Source organism: Arvicola amphibius, chromosome 11 (genome assembly GCF_903992535.2).
Source record: "Arvicola amphibius chromosome 11, mArvAmp1.2, whole genome shotgun sequence".
In the NCBI taxonomy this organism is placed as follows: domain Eukaryota; kingdom Metazoa; phylum Chordata; class Mammalia; order Rodentia; family Cricetidae; genus Arvicola; species Arvicola amphibius.
Window position 1 is genome coordinate 5,100,048 of NC_052057.2, and position 16,308 is coordinate 5,116,355.

The 16,308-nt window shown below is 36.3% G+C and overlaps 1 protein-coding gene across 4 annotated transcripts in view; it reads left to right on the top strand.

The window, feature by feature from the left end:
* The window catches only part of Glrb (glycine receptor beta), a 61,899-nt gene extending 45,863 nt beyond the window's left edge, over nucleotides 1-16,036 (top strand). The window contains exons 4-10 of one of the 4 annotated variants that reach the window (XM_038347811.1): nucleotides 1,452-1,681; nucleotides 1,789-1,871; nucleotides 3,388-3,528; nucleotides 7,942-8,094; nucleotides 11,325-11,626; nucleotides 12,054-12,110; nucleotides 15,740-16,036. In XM_038347811.1, the coding sequence (XP_038203739.1) occupies nucleotides 1,452-1,681; nucleotides 1,789-1,871; nucleotides 3,388-3,528; nucleotides 7,942-8,094; nucleotides 11,325-11,626; nucleotides 12,054-12,110; nucleotides 15,740-16,036 (1,263 nt within the window). The remainder of the gene's footprint in view (nucleotides 1-1,451; nucleotides 1,682-1,788; nucleotides 1,872-3,387; nucleotides 3,529-7,941; nucleotides 8,095-11,324; nucleotides 11,627-12,053; nucleotides 12,111-15,739) is intronic. The other 3 variants (XM_038347812.1, XM_038347813.1, XM_038347814.1) reach the window with 3 other exon arrangements.
* The last annotated feature ends 272 nt before the right edge of the window (nucleotides 16,037-16,308 follow it).

Here is a 16,308-nt window from a genome sequence, read left to right on the forward strand (position 1 = left end):
TCCTGAAGCTGTACACAAAAGATGATGGGAGACTCTGTAAGTACGTGGTACTCTAAATGTTATTTTGTCTATTTTTTCATTCATCCCACTTCTGGCAATGATTTGATGTGTAAAATAGTAATAAAAGGAGAGGAAAACTATTGAAGCCAGATTGTAGCCAGGTATGAGACAGGAGATAGGAGTGCAGGTGGCTATGAGGTGAGCTCTCAGTTCCTTAGCCTCCAGACAAAAAAGCAAAACAGAATGAGACACTTAAACATTACTCTCCCTCAAAAGGAAGCCTTTAAAATCTCTAATGATTAGATGTATATTTTTGTAGTGTGCTTCATTAAATTTGCTTTCTGCATAGGGAATAACTAGAAAAGGATGTGGTAGTGGTATACCAATTAAAAAATAAATCTCTAAGTAATGAAGACTCCATCTGGGATAGTTTCATAGTAGTGCCATAGACTGAATATGGGACTGCAGTGTTTCTTGTATTGATCCTTGTTAAGAATGCATTATCTATAAAATAGAGAATACATATTTAATTTTATGAGTTTAAATATATATTATGTGGTGGTGTCCCTTAGCAAGGCACAGCACTTGGAGAAGGTGATTAAAATCATCTTTGAATATAGAACTTTAGAACATCAATGATTTGGGGAGATCATGTCAGGGATGGCCAACAAATTGAGATGGAGTGTCTTTGCGTGCTTAGTATGACTTCAAGTTGAATCCCATCCTGTGCTTTGGTAAAGTACAATGGCCAAAGTTTTATGGGAAATTATCTTAGCATGAGGTGTCTTAGTCATGAAGAGGAAGTCATGAATGAGTGTAGGGAGTCGATATCTACAAAGTTTTGTTAGAAGCATTATGTGTCTCCTGGACGTTTGGAGTTGTCCCAGCTGTTTTAGTAAGTAGTTACTTAATGTTCTTTTCACTATTCCATAAGCCATAATTTATAACAGCTCTTCATGTGACATTTACATAGTATTCACTGTTTCAACTAATGGTTTAAATGTATATAGGATTGCATAGGCTATATGCAAATTCTAAGCCATTTCATGTAGCGATTCTGAAATCCACATGAAGTCTTGGAAATCATTACTACTAAGTATCAAGGCACAATGGAATATGTAGAGTTGTTGTATATTTGTATGCACTTACATACATTTGACATTTTATTACTTACTTTTCTACTTAACAAAAGACAAATAGAAATGTTTTTCCTCTGCTTCTTATCTATTCTTAGTTTTACCCTACTTTGAGAGCAGGGAAAGAATGACTGGAATTTTTAGAAGTTCTCATGTTTAGATAATGCTATCACCTGGCCAAGTGGTTTTGTTTGTTAGCTGGTAACGGTAAAAATGCTTTTGTTGTTGAGAAGAGCTATAAACATGCACATACATCATTTGTTTTCATTTTAAGAAGCTATATATATAAGCATGCAACATGCTTTCTCCCCCCAGGACTACAGAGTGAACATTTTCCTGAGGCAGAAATGGAACGACCCCAGGCTCAAGCTCCCTAGTGACTTCAGAGGCTCCGACGCGCTGACCGTAGACCCCACCATGTACAAATGTCTGTGGAAGCCTGACTTATTCTTTGCCAATGAGAAAAGTGCCAATTTTCATGACGTGACCCAAGAAAACATCCTCCTGTTTATTTTTCGTGACGGAGACGTCCTTGTGAGCATGAGGTACCCTTTTATATTTAATTCCTGTGTGCTTATATTTCCTTTTGTCAAATCAGTGTGCCACATAAATGCATATTCAATGATTCCAATTTCTCTGCCTCTTACCTCAGGTTGTCTATTACTCTGTCATGCCCTCTGGATTTAACTCTGTTTCCCATGGATACACAACGCTGCAAGATGCAACTTGAGAGCTGTATGTAAATCAGGCCATAAATTCTTATATCTAGACGATATATTCTATTGTTTAGTGTTATATAACTACTGTGAAAAATATAATGCTTTTGGTCATGTTAATACCATACTAACTGTGGTAATCTTGGAGATGACAAATCTTTCTGTTGCTGGGTTTTTAGCGAGTTGACATTGGTCAGTGTACTTCTTATTCTGAAGGCTAGACTTAATTTAGATTAGTAATGCAGAAAATATACACAAATTATGATCTTCTAACAACATAATTTCTCTGATGTTAATATTCTCATCATAAAAAAGACCATTGAAATACACTTAAACCTAACCAAGGAAAATACAGAAAAATTATGTTTTATAAATTGCATGTCTTATGTTCCTATGAGTGTATTTTACAGTGTATAAAAAGACATACTAAATTATAAGTTATTAACTGTAATTTTCTGTAAATATATTAATTAATTTTCTATGATAATTGTCTTTATAAAATAATAAATCATAAACCTTGAAAAGTGAATACTGATATTATAAGGAATCTTTAGCATGGATGGTTAATGATTAAGCTATTTTTATGAATAATAATTTTATAAAATATACTTGTATGTTTGTTTGAGTATATGTTTAGTGAGTTTTTTTAATACACTAAAATAAATCCTAACTTTTAAGGATATTTCTTCCTTTCTAATAATCAATTATGTTTTGTAAGTCTATGCAAAGTTTCAGTACCATATATGCATATACCAGAATATATTTAATACATATTTAGTCAATGTTCTCATTTGATGCACTGTGCAGGATTTTAGAAACTGATGGTCTTTGAGATCCAATGGTAGGTTAATCTAGGGTGTAGTCCTGAGTTGTCGACACATAGCCTAGATCCAGGCCATGGGATCCTGGTTACGTTAATGAAGCTGTAATGATGTTCGCTTGGGTACAGTCTTTCTGCTTTTCTGTCATGGTGCAGTTCCTTCAAGGAACATTGTAGTGATTTATTTAAAATCATACCTGTTTTAAAACTTTAGCTTTGTTTTGTTGTTTTTGGTTTTTCTTCTAAATTTTGTTTTGTTTTGGGGTGAGGTTACAAGGGCAGAGGGTGGATGCTAGGGAGAAAAGTGGGATCAGAATGCATGATGTGAAATTCACAAAAACTCAGTATAATCAAAAACAAAGTTTAAAATAAAAATAACTTTAGGCACATAGTTAATGATTGAAAATGGACTTAGACAGAGTTAGCAATTTATTTATCACCCATTGATAACAGTTGGTAATGCTGATCAGAGAGGAGATTTTCTATACTTGGTAACCTTGGATTATATCTGATTTTGATGATTATTCAACCTTATTCTTTTTTTATAATGATGACATGCTATTGTTAAACTGACATTTTGTGCATGACCATAGAGTCAAGTGCTGTGGACTTTAAATTACAATTCCATAATAGCATGCCAGTCTTTCCCACCTCTTCTATGTGTAATATGATTACTAAAATAATTCAATCCGACATGTTCATGTATTTATTATAGTTGGTTATACAACCGATGATTTGAGATTTATCTGGCAGTCGGGAGATCCTGTGCAGCTGGAAAAAATTGCTTTACCTCAATTTGATATTAAAAAGGAAGATATCGAATATGGCAACTGTACGAAATACTATAAAGGCACTGGTAAGTGATATTTTAGAAAATAAAAGTAATACAGCTTTCAATGTTTTGTTTTAGCTTTAATATAGACTAAGTTGTGATAATAAAAATAAGCTAACTGTAAGAAATGTATTCTCATAACCGCACGCTAAAACCATTTCCTCAACCACATTCACATAAGATGACTTATAATAATGGAATCGATGGGGTTTTCTCCATGTAATTCTGTTGTTGAGAAGTTGTCAATATTTCATTATAGCAATGAAATATGGTAATGAATATGGTAATGAAACAGACTCGTCCAGGAAATGGTTTTCTTAGACGTTGACGAGTTTTGACAAGCTTGCCTTTGACACTAAGCAGTTGCTACAGTACAGTACAATCTGTCTGTGTTCATCTGTTGTCTGGTGGTCAGTTTTATTTATGTGGCAGTTTTCCTGTCTTGTTAGTTCTAAAATCATTGAACTTGGTGTACATGGGAAGCAGCAAGAGTGTGAGGTACTTCAACAGCTGTGAATATTCCCTGTGTAGTGTTAATTTGTCCAGGTCAGGCAGTAACTAATTTTAAAAAGCAAAACAAACCAACCTCAGTCATTAAAGTACAATGAACTTTTGAAGAAACTACAAAAGTCAATCCTCCACTCTCGTGATATATAGTGCTCAGCCTTGGCAGTGGCATTGTCGGCTGTGGGTCACTGAGCAGGTTCGGCAGTATTAGTACATTTCACTTCACAATATAAAATTAAACAATACAGAAACTAAATTGTGGCATTATTGGCAATGATCATTTCAACTTGTAAGCTGCCTGTAACTCTGTATTGGAAAGGAAGTCATAGCAAAGGTATCCAGAACTACATGGGAACTGAGTTTATGTTTTTAGAAGCATTAATATTATATAAAAGTCCACTGTTATGATATCATCAAAGGAAAAAGTAAAAATCAGAGTGAATATAACAAACTGCATATATACAGTCCTATAATAAATACATGCAAGACTAGGAAATTTGGTGGTAAACATAATTTAATTTCGGGTCGTTGTTGAGTACATCTGTTGTTCACTATCAAGTATATGGATAAGATTATATACTTTTATGGGTAGACTAAAAGTAAAATATAAGAACATCATAAATACAATAGTAAATAGTTTCTGGATTTCAATATAAAATAATCGATTTTTTATTTCTTAGAAGGAAATAAAAGCATATTCTGCAAAGAAACAATTTAGAGCAGTGATTCTCAACTTTCCTGATGCTTCAAACTTTTACTACAGCTTCTCATGTGTTGATGACCCTCGGCCATAAAATTATTTTGGTTACTACTGCATAACTTCAATGTTGCTATTGTTATGAATTATAATATAAATATATCTCTGTTTTCTGATGGTCTTAGGTGACCCATGTGAAAGGTTCATGAGACTCCCAAAGGGTTCACAACCCACAGGGTGAGAGTGATTGATGTAGAGAATTGCTATAGAGGTCCTGTGAAGTTCTCCGAGAGGTTTTAATTTTTTATTAATCATGCATACAAACTTACGATCCTAACATCTACAGAAGATAGCATAAGTTTATAGCTAACATACTTTAGGCATTTGCCAAAGTATTTATCAGGTTTTGTATCGATATTTATATAAATCAGAAGAAAATCTATTTTTTGGATAATATTTACGAAACTTTCTAAAATTAGATAGCTCAAAATATACGTGGCACTAAACATGCATATTTGTATGAAACACACGCACACACAGTAGTTGCAGAACTTTAATATGTGATGAAATTTTGACCGGGCATTTGCTTTACTAAAATGATGTTGTTCCCTAATTAACAGATCGTGCCGGTGAAGACTATGGGGACACAAAATGAAAAGAGTTAAATGGGGTGCCTAAGTGAATAATGAAGGAAAATGACACAGGAAATAGAAAGTAAATTGAAATTTCCAAATGCACATTTATATCAATTAACTGCCCACCTGCCTCTCATAAATATAACAGACTAGAGAAAGATCAAACAGGATCAAGAAATGTTTCTCATAAAAGTTTACGAAGCAAATCACTGTAATACCCAACATGCCTTTTCCTGCTAGATGCATCGGCAGCTCATGAAGTCCCCTAGTGAGTACGTTTCTGAAATGACATGGTGGCACGTAAAACACATGACATACAGCATCTAGTCAGGCCATCTTTAAGCACTGTGAGGCAGAAGGTAAATTTTCACTTTTAGTTATACTACTTTTCAGTGACTACATACTACTGTGTAGTATATATCCTAATGTAGTATGTAGACCATACATATGGTGACTGGAGGAGCTTTACACACACACGCGTAAAGGATACATATAGAATTTGCTTAGAGACACACATGCGTTGCTCTTCATTTCATGTGCAGTCGGTAAATGAAAGAGTTCCCTGCGTAAGGGGCTCTGGTGCAAAGCGAGGTCCTTTGTGCACCATATTTTAGGAAGCACTGTGAGCCTTTTTAATTCTATCATTTTTACTAAGTAGGAAATATTTATTGTTCTTGTTAGGGGTTATCCTTTTAAAATATTGGAAATGATCATTGGCTAGAAGCGTGTGTTCTTGTTCTTGAGGAGGAAGTTAAGATGGGTTCTGAGATAAGAAAGGGGCATTTTGTTCGTTTCTCCCTCATTGTATAAATCCTGTGAACAATTTACCATATTGCTTTTAATGAATGAATCTAAAATTAGAAAAGTGCACATCTTGTTGCTGATGTGTTAGTTAGCATTTGCTCCTGTTCCTACCAGCTAATTGTTTTTGCTCCATATTGATGTTGCCACCTTCCTAATCTCCCTGAGACAGGATTAGGTTTAATTCATAATGTGAGCAGAGTAGCTTTCCCATGTAACTTATGTGAATATCCTTTTTAGTTAAGATTTAAGATTCTGTGTGTGGAAATCCTGCCAAATATGTTATATTAGTGTGTGAAACAGGATTTTTCCCCGATTAGAGTGACTAGGTAGATATAATTTGTTAACTATAAGGCAGTGGGACATAGCATTATCCTTCTAGCCCTAATGGTTTCACTTAATGGATTATTCCTTTGTTTCGACATTTTAAAGTATGCACAGTGTCAACTAAATACAACTAGAGATCGTTTAACCTTTGATGTTATACATAACCTTACTTTTATTAATTGGTAGATGCCAGTTTTTATTTAAATAAAGTATTTTCATTGGGTGTGGAGGGACATGCTTGTAATTCCAGAACACTCTGGCAGAAGTATCACAAGTTTGAGCTTAGCCTGGTTTATATAGAACTTCTTGTTCAAAACAAGCCTTTTAAGAAGAAAACATATATAAACTGTTTACCAAAATGACCAAAATATTTGAAAAACAATCCTCCACATGGAAGTATGTTTTCTTTTAAAATAGAATATTGTAAGAATATTCCTGTGGGAGGTGACTCCCCCACCTCTCTCTCTGTCTCTGTCTCTCTGTCTCTGTCTCTCTGTCTCTGTCTCTCTGTCTCTGTCTCTCTGTCTCTCTGTCTCTGTCTCTCTCTCTGTCTCTGTCTCTCTGTCTCTGTCTCTCTGTCTCTCTCTCCCTCTCTCCCTCTCTCCCTCTCTCCCTCTCTCCCTCTCTCCCTCTCTCCCTCTCTCCCTCTCTCCCACAAGACAACAAAAGTCGTCATCCTCATCAGGCCAGACTGCCAGGATTCATGAATAGATTTTGGAGCTCCTGGTATTTGGAAGCTCTCAAATGATATTCTATAGCGCTCCTTGGTATTCGGAAGCTCTAGAATGATATTCTGTAGCAGTTTCTGCATTTTTCCTAGCATGAGGAAAACGAATGTCCTTTCCCAGGTAGAAATTTGTGAGCTTTGGGGTGCAGTAGGGAAAGGGGTGAAGAGGCACATCCCCACCTGTCTTCTCTTTTCACAGCCTTAGGACCATCACAGGAAGCTTTTGTCCTTGCTGTCCCTATGGCCTAAGTGAATGTTTACCTAAAGTTTTCAGGGCTAACAATACCTGTGAGCTCTTGGAGATAGGCATCCCTTCTCCAGAGGAAGGGTTCACATGACTGAACAAGACTCAGTCCAAGAGTGTTTCCTCTTAGAATTAGCTTAGAATTAGCCTGATGCTTTGATTCAGGGGCCCATGACTCACTGGTTACTCTTCCGTGCTAATGTCACTTCAAAGGGAAAGTTGGAGGGTTGCAGACTCTCACACAGATGTAGAGCTAAATCAGCCACAGAGAAACATGTGAGCTCTGCTCCTCCGTATCACAGTGAGGCGGTGGAGGTCAGGGAAAGCATGCCCCACCACCCTCTTTATGAAATGTCACCAACGAAAGGAAAATGCTTTGCAGTGTTTACTTTGTGAAATTTCCGGAGGTAGAAGTGTCCTGTGCCTTGTAGATCCTTCTGACTTTTGATTCTGTGTAGGCATAACCCTCCCTCCCACTTGCCCCTTCTCTGATTGACAGGCTACTACACTTGCGTGGAGGTCATCTTCACCCTGCGGAGACAGGTTGGGTTCTACATGATGGGTGTTTATGCGCCAACCCTGCTGATTGTGGTCCTGTCCTGGCTGTCCTTCTGGATCAACCCTGACGCTAGTGCAGCCAGGGTACCCCTGGGTAAGCCTCCCTGCTTCGCTGTCATCATGACTGCTTGAGGACCCTGTCTTGAAAACATGAGGTGCCAAACGTTCCAAATGTAACAAATAGAAAATTACACACTTGGGCTTCCTGGGAGAGCACAATAAAAACACCATGTATTCAAAACATATAAAACTAAACTCAGGCTTTACATTTAAGGTGTGCATATATATGAAATATAAATGAATATTTTTTGGACATAGGTCCTATTCTTAAGACATCTATAAAATATATACAAATATTTAAAAGTATGAAAACTCTGAAATTGGAAGCTCTTATGGTCAGAGCATTTCAAAAGAGGAATAGTAAACTGTGCCCTTTTATGCTGAGTGCATTACCAACTCCTGTTCAGTGATGATTGCCGGTTATTTGGAGGGAGGCATCCTTCAGTATTGGATGCACACTGATCTATATTTTCTCAGTGTTTATGCAGTTGGTAATTAAGTTTTTCTTTTCCTATTCTGAGAATTTTGCAGGAGTTGATTTATTCTATTTTTTCCAGTAAGTACTTATTGACTGGATATAATCATGCACCACTAAAATATAAAATTTTCAGTAATGCCAGAGTTAAAGACAAATAAACACTTCTGTAGAAATTATTGTAAATAATATGCACCTCAGACACAGAGGCAATGAAATCATAGTTACTTGATATTTCATCAGTAATGGCCGTATGCATGATGGTGCATACCACATAATTTTCTTGTATAGCAGGCTTTCCCATATAAATTTGTGTAGGTACACTCTGATGTTCCCACAATGACAAGGTAACTTTATGAGACATTTCTCTGAACATATTTTCATCTTTAAATGGAATATGAGTGTCATAATATGATCTATTGCTAAAAAAACACTGTGTAGTGCTGTTCTCTTTCCTTTTAATGCTCATATCCTACAATTTACTATGTCTAAGACTGTTGACAAAGAAAGACCGTTGTGCAGTCATTTGAAAGTTGTGTTTGTTTAATGATTCATAAGTATTTGCATCAGCCTGCGATAAAGCTCACTGGTAAAGAACGTGCTATGCATATGTAAAGTCTTGAGCTCCATCCTCAGTAACCTCCGCCTCTCCTTCATGAAACAGTGATTCATGAGAAAATAAGCAAGAACTCTTTCTACAAAGAAAGTAGGTAAATGTCAAAAATTAAACAGAAGTGCCAACAGAGTTTGACTAGGGATGTTTGGAAATTTCTCATTTTGCGTGTTTTCGGAATCTCACCAAGACCTCACCATAGGAAAAACTCTGGTATACATGGCCTACTCTGGTATACATGGCCTCCCTCTGGTATACATGGCCTACTCTGGTATACATGGCCTCCCTCTGGTATACATGGCCTCCCTCTGGTATACATGGCCTCCCTCTGGTATATATGGCCTCCCAGCATGTGATGGCCTCTGCTAATTTTAGTTTTGTTCTTCTTTCAAAAAGCTTTTGAGTGTAACTCATTCAGAAATCATTGAAGGGAGTGGCTGAAGTACTGAGTTTTATACACACACACACACACACACACACATGCACATGCACACTCACACACACACAACTATATATGCATGCCTGTGCATGTTCTGTCTTTCACATACATATGTAAGTATATATAAGCTAAAGGTTATGTTTATGTAATATAATATATACAATATATATACATTTAGTATATTAGTATTACATTTGCATATGTAATATTATATATATATGCACTGTAGTTACTGACTATATATTGTTATGCTGCTAACAGGATACTTTTGGATATTTAAATTTATACAACATATATTTGTTCCGTAGTTACTATTTGTTGGTATTAACCAAGAAGGTGTCAATTTAGTCATAAACATGAATAACGATTGTTCGTAAGACACATTAAAACATGTTAGCTTTAATGTGTTTATGTCTCCTTGCAAAGAAGCAGATACCAACTAAGTATGATATGTAATACATAAGGTACTGTATGAGGGAGAACACATGCTTGTCAGGAAAAGTCTTAAGAAGAATAATTCTGTCTAAAGAAAGGGAAGAACTGAAAGCAGTTCATGTTGTTATCTAGGAGAGAGGAAAGCATAGTCCACTTGGAGTCTTGGTCACTGGTAATAGTGAGGTCGGGACCCTGGGACACCTCTTACGCACTCTGTTGTTAATGTTCTTACCAATTCACACAGGAAGCTCTTATGATCAGACTCCAATTTTGATTATTTATAACTTTAATCACTGCCTAATTTATTGTGGACTGATGGATGAGGGAAAGGAAGAAACAAGGAAAGCAGTTAGGAGAGCTCATGGGGACCACTGACTGTCACCTAGGGCAATATTTGATAATATGCTAGAATATCCTAGACATGCTTGCCAATATTCTACTTAGAGGTTAAAAATATTGAAACCTATGCTGACTACTAAAGGTACAACTCACAAACACTTCGCCTGAAATAGTAAATTGAAAACCAGTGAAGTCATTATTCCAAAAGATGGTGATGATCTAAGCAAAAAAAAAAAAATACAACCAATAGGGAGATTCTATGTGCCCAGTGAGGATGAGCATCTCTTTGTGGATATCAGTGGAGGTTTCTTAGTCAAAGAAAATTGTATTTCACTGCATCCCTTCTGATGGTAGAGGGAGGGGGAGGAGGAAGTCTGACAAAAGAGATGAGAAAGAGTTGCAATTGCAGCAATCCATATTTCTTGATTCTATGCTTGCTCTCATTGTTATATATTACATACACTTAGTTATCTCGATTGCATGTGTGTTTCTATGCAATGTTGCTTTCTATCTAAAGTTAGCATTGTTAATTTTACCTGTAGCATGCCTTTAGTATTCCTTTCCTGAGATTTTATTTCTGTAATAAACAGAAACACTCTGTACTTTATCTTTTAGACATTATATTGTTAACAAAACAACAAGGACAACCAAGAACCCAAAAACGTATCAAAATGTATGTGCTCTAGTCTTCTTCATGGGCACCAATTTCTCATACAAATAAAGACTCTCTTTAAAAAAAAAAAAAAAAAAAAAAAAAAAAAAAAAAAAAAAAAAAAAAAAAAACTGAGAAATCAAACAAGAAGTCCAGTCAGAGATTTCTGCCATTCCCCCAGAGACACTGTTGAATGGTTCCTGACATCATTGATCCTCAAATCAGATCCACATTGTACTTCTAAATCTTGACTTACATTTATTTATTGTAGAGCATTTCACAGGTGTAAACACATCTCCTTCTGTTGCTAGGCATCTTCTCGGTGCTCAGCTTGGCCTCAGAGTGCACCACTCTTGCAGCTGAGCTTCCCAAAGTGTCTTATGTGAAGGCCTTGGATGTGTGGCTCATTGCGTGTCTGCTCTTCGGGTTTGCTTCCTTGGTGGAGTATGCTGTTGTCCAGGTGATGTTGAATAATCCCAAAAGGGTTGAAGCCGAAAAGGCCAGAATCGCCAAGGCCGAGCAGGCAGATGGAAAAGGTGGGAATGCAGCCAAGAAGAGTACCGTGAACGGCACGGGGACTCCTGTTCATATTAGCACTTTGCAGGTAAGGCGAGTAAGCCATGAAAGTGAACCACCCGTCCTTTTCTGTTCCAGGAAAGAAACACAGTGAAGCAAATGGTGGAGCTGGCACTTGCTCTCTATAAATGAAAGGAAACCGAGTTCAACATAATCTTGAAATTATTTTCAGAAAACATCTAAAACATGTCAAAGACTACCTAGGATAATATAATATCTTAAACTTTTGAAAGCTTTCCCCTGAGTTGAAGATTGCAGTTTCACTGTGATGCTCATCACTGAATGGGGAGATGTTCCCGGGATATATGCATCCCTATTGATTCTCATTGGATCAGCTTTAGTGAGAAGCCAAGGGTCTTATGGGGCTTGCAGGCCTTTATTTAGCTCTGAGATGTGAAGAGCCATGCTGTTGGTCAGTCACTCTCATGTTCCTACTGAGTGAGGCAGCTTCTGATAGCTGTCAGCAAGCCTCTTACAGGCTGGATGGCTGGCCCAGAGGGCATGTCTACACACTGCTAAGGGTCTGGCTAGCCTAGCCAGCATGGCTGCTAAGGACTGGAGAGGCTTTCTTCCCTTAGCCCTGCCTTGGGCTTAAGACCCATTCCCAGAACAACTGGCTGCTTAACAAATTAGCTGTGCATTGATGCTTGATGCTTAACAAATTAGCTGTGTATTTACCCACGGAGTCCTGCTTGACGATCATTGTTTGGAAGAAAAGTCAGCCAGAAGGCCCTTCCTGTGGAGGAAAAGGCTATACACTCGACAGGAGAGCAGTAAGTCTAGCCGTCCCACAGCTGCGACATTATGCCATCTCTGCACATGTTCTCGCCCCATGGTGCTCTATGTTGATCCCCACTGCTCGCCTACCTGGAATTCTAGAAAACATGCTACACGTGGATTTTTGGACAGAAGAGTAAATTAATTTTTCCTGTATTTCATATCCGTTTTTGTTTTTTGTCTTTTTAAGTCATTCCACCAGTTTTCAAAGCTTAAAGCTCCAGCCCTCTATACACAGCTTGACATTTAGAGAAACGTCTTTACATGATGTTGACGTTTTATGCGGTATTACTGCTCCTGAAGAAGTGCTTCATGTCTGCAGTGCCGTGACTTACGTCATTCTTTGCTGTAACGCCCTCTTCTTCTCCGTCAAACGTGTCTAGAGCACACAATAGCAAGTTTCTTGTAGATGACAGAGTTGTCATCGAGATTTTACCCCACCAATCTCTTATATTTTAATTGGTTGTATTGGCATGTTGCATTTTTATTACATTTGTTGATACTTTGAGACCTCAGGGTTCATTTGTTTTTACTTCCTGTTACAGTGTTTTGTTCAGTTTTCTGCTTCCTACATTCACATGGGATCCTTGAAAAGTTACAGAATTCCATCTTGAGCTTTCTATATTTTATGTGGAACCATTTGGAATAGGTTTAGATATTGTATTATAATTTTAATGACTTCTTTAGATATTATATTATGAGGATACAACTTATTATGATCTAAAGGTGACATTATCTTGCTAGTTTGTGTGATATGTGAAAGATTAGGTCCCTTTTCATCCCTCTATCAGCTTGTATTCATAAATCCACACTAAACATTTCCTTAACATTCACTTGGAATCATGTAGAATAGAACTATGATTATTTGATTCCTTTTCAAATATAATTTATAAAAGCAAGGTGATAAAGAATATAAATGTATATATACACATGTGTGTGCATTATATAGAGGGCAGTAACACAAATGTGGGGCACACTGGTAGATGTCTATGCACCTGGGGCACCGCTAAGATTTCCAAGATTTTCCTCTGTTCAGATTAGGTAATGTATTCTTTAGACTTTACTGTTCTTCGATCCTGTCCTCAGTCTGCAGTTCCCCGTTGGTAGTGTCTGTGTGTGTGTGTGTGTGTGTGAGTGTGTGTATCTGTGTGCATGTCAGTTTTCTGTCTCTGTTAAACCTCCTGTCATGGTCATTCCTCTGTCAATGTTGAGCATCCCGCCATTCCCTTCTCATCCCTTTGTCAGTGTTGAGCATCCCACCATTCCCTGTCCTCCCTCTGTTGATAACATGTGATCCAACATAAGTTACTATTAATATCCCCACCAAGTTCACAGCAGTGCATAGCTTGGTAAGGTCATAAATTTGGAACATATTAACACATGAAATAAAACGAAAATAGAAAGGTATTAACTCTTACCTTTTGAACTCTGTATTTCTGTGAAAAAATACATATGCAATTATGGCTTTAGAGTCATAATCTACTTGTTTCAACATATTTTGCTTTTCAAAACACAATGAATTTCCAAGTAATTTTAGTCAAATGATTTGTCATTGATTTTTAGTCTAAATAACAATAGAAAGATAATAAAATTTGTATTATAGAATATCTAAAGGTTAATTAAAAAAAAGTGTTCTTGCTAAGTAAATGTGTGACTAATATCCAAAAACTAGAGTTCAGTTTTCAGCATGAGAGATTTTAGGAAATATGATTTTTATCATTATGCAAAATTATGTTTTTCATCTATATATCTGGCTTAAGGCTCCTTGCCATAAAAAAACAAAAAGATGGTGCTGTATTAATCAGTTTTTAGTATTTTGGTAAATTAATGCATATTTCAATTATGTTTTTCTTTTTATTCATAAAATAGCTACACAACCTCTCGTGTTACTACCATCATTTTCCTCACTCCCAGCACTTGTAATACACAGAGATTTTATGAATAAAAAACAAAATAGGCTCAATGCTCACAATTTTCCATACTTTAATAAACAAAAGCTAATGATTGATCATGGGAGCTGTTTCTTTATGGTAAAGCTATGCATTGAAGATTAGAATTGATTTTGATTCAGTGAAATCTCTCCAAATTGTTTCCTCTGAACATCTTTTTATCATCTGCAGAAGACATTTTATCTTTCATTCTAGAGGTTTATGCAAAATTGTTTGGTTTTACATGAAACACAAACAAAATCTGAGAATTTAAATTTGAAAATATTAGAGTTTTATCTCAGTATTTTGTTGTTATTCTTGACAACTTTATCTTTATGCTGCCCCATTTCTGTTATCAGCTCTTTGCAGGAGTGACAGTGTATGTAATGAGAGCGGATGACATTTGTGGACAGAAACAATGGAAAGGTGATGAATTTAGGGTTCGAATAGCCACATTGGGAATGTGTTGAGAAAAACTGTTATCTTACTTAGGTGGTTCATTTTCTTACTAGTGAATTTGTAACAGCTGCAAATGACATCTTATTATGAAATATTTTCTCTTGTCCTGTATGCATTTTATTTACTAATAAGTTCAAAACAACAAAGAAAGTTTGTGTAAATTTCTAATTATTGGAACAAAAAGAGACCCTCCAACTAGTGGGTGACTCATGAGTTGTCGAAGGAACTTGGGGGAGTCTTATAGGGGGAGCCTATTCGTATTCCTTCTTCGGTTGTATCATCATGGATGCCTTTTCTGGTGCACATGTAGCGCACTTGCACTAATGTTGAACATGGAAGCCATGCAAAATGTCAGAGAGTTTTCAATGAATTTAAAAAAGCAGCAGCTTCTGGGAATCCTTTTTGTGTGAATGTTGCGATATTGAAGCTATGCTTTCCTTACTGATGTGATCAGAGATATTTAAGTCATCTGGACTTTTTGTGGCTATGATTCAGAGGCTGACTGTCTTCGTGCCCCACCACTTACTAACCAGCAGTCCTGTTCAGAGACGGGAAAGCAGAGATGGAGGTTTAGAATTAACATTAGAGTTTATTGTCTGTGCACATAGCCCATATTGGATCAAAGAAAGATTCTTATTTTTTAGTATTTAAACTGAGAAAAGTCTTACAACCCCAATAGTAACCTAAATTGACGTTGCTTCATGCTTTATTTATTTCTAAGTATAAAATAATAAAAAAGTATATTTGATGGTATGATCCTTGTTATTTGGGTAACATATCAGAGCCCTATGAAATGTTTAATAATTTCTGAAATGCTTAATCAATCCAGTGGATTCATCAGTTGACTTTTGTTCCTGCTAATTTTTAAACTTGATTTTAAAAAACCAAAAAAAAAACAAAAAACAAAAAAATAAAATATCTTTTTGAAGAGATATGTATTTATAATTATAAAATTCTATTACACCATATTTCATTTTTATGCTTAGGTTGGTGAGACCCGATGCAAAAAAGTTTGTACTTCCAAGTCTGACCTGAGATCCAATGACTTCAGCATTGTTGGAAGCTTGCCAAGAGATTTTGAATTATCCAATTATGACTGCTATGGAAAACCCATTGAAGTCAACAATGGACTTGGGAAATCCCAGGCTAAGAACAACAAGAAGCCTCCTCCTGCCAAACCTGTCATTCCAACAGCAGCCAAACGCATTGACCTTTATGCAAGAGCATTATTTCCTTTCTGTTTCTTGTTTTTCAATGTTATATATTGGTCTATATATTTATGATAAAACATTTCCATTTGTATGACATACAATACCATTTCATTGTGACCAATGCAATTCATAATTGCTGATCTGTGAAAACTTGGCATTGTCATAGCAATATATTGCACTTTGGATGCCACTTAATTATAAAATACAGCACCTTACTTTTGAATGGCAGCATGATCCTGTAACGTCTCTGCTCCAAACATGAGCTAGATAGATAAATGTTATGTATATTCAGCATAGTATTTTAGGAATCAATGAAGAACAGGCATACTACATAATCTCTATAA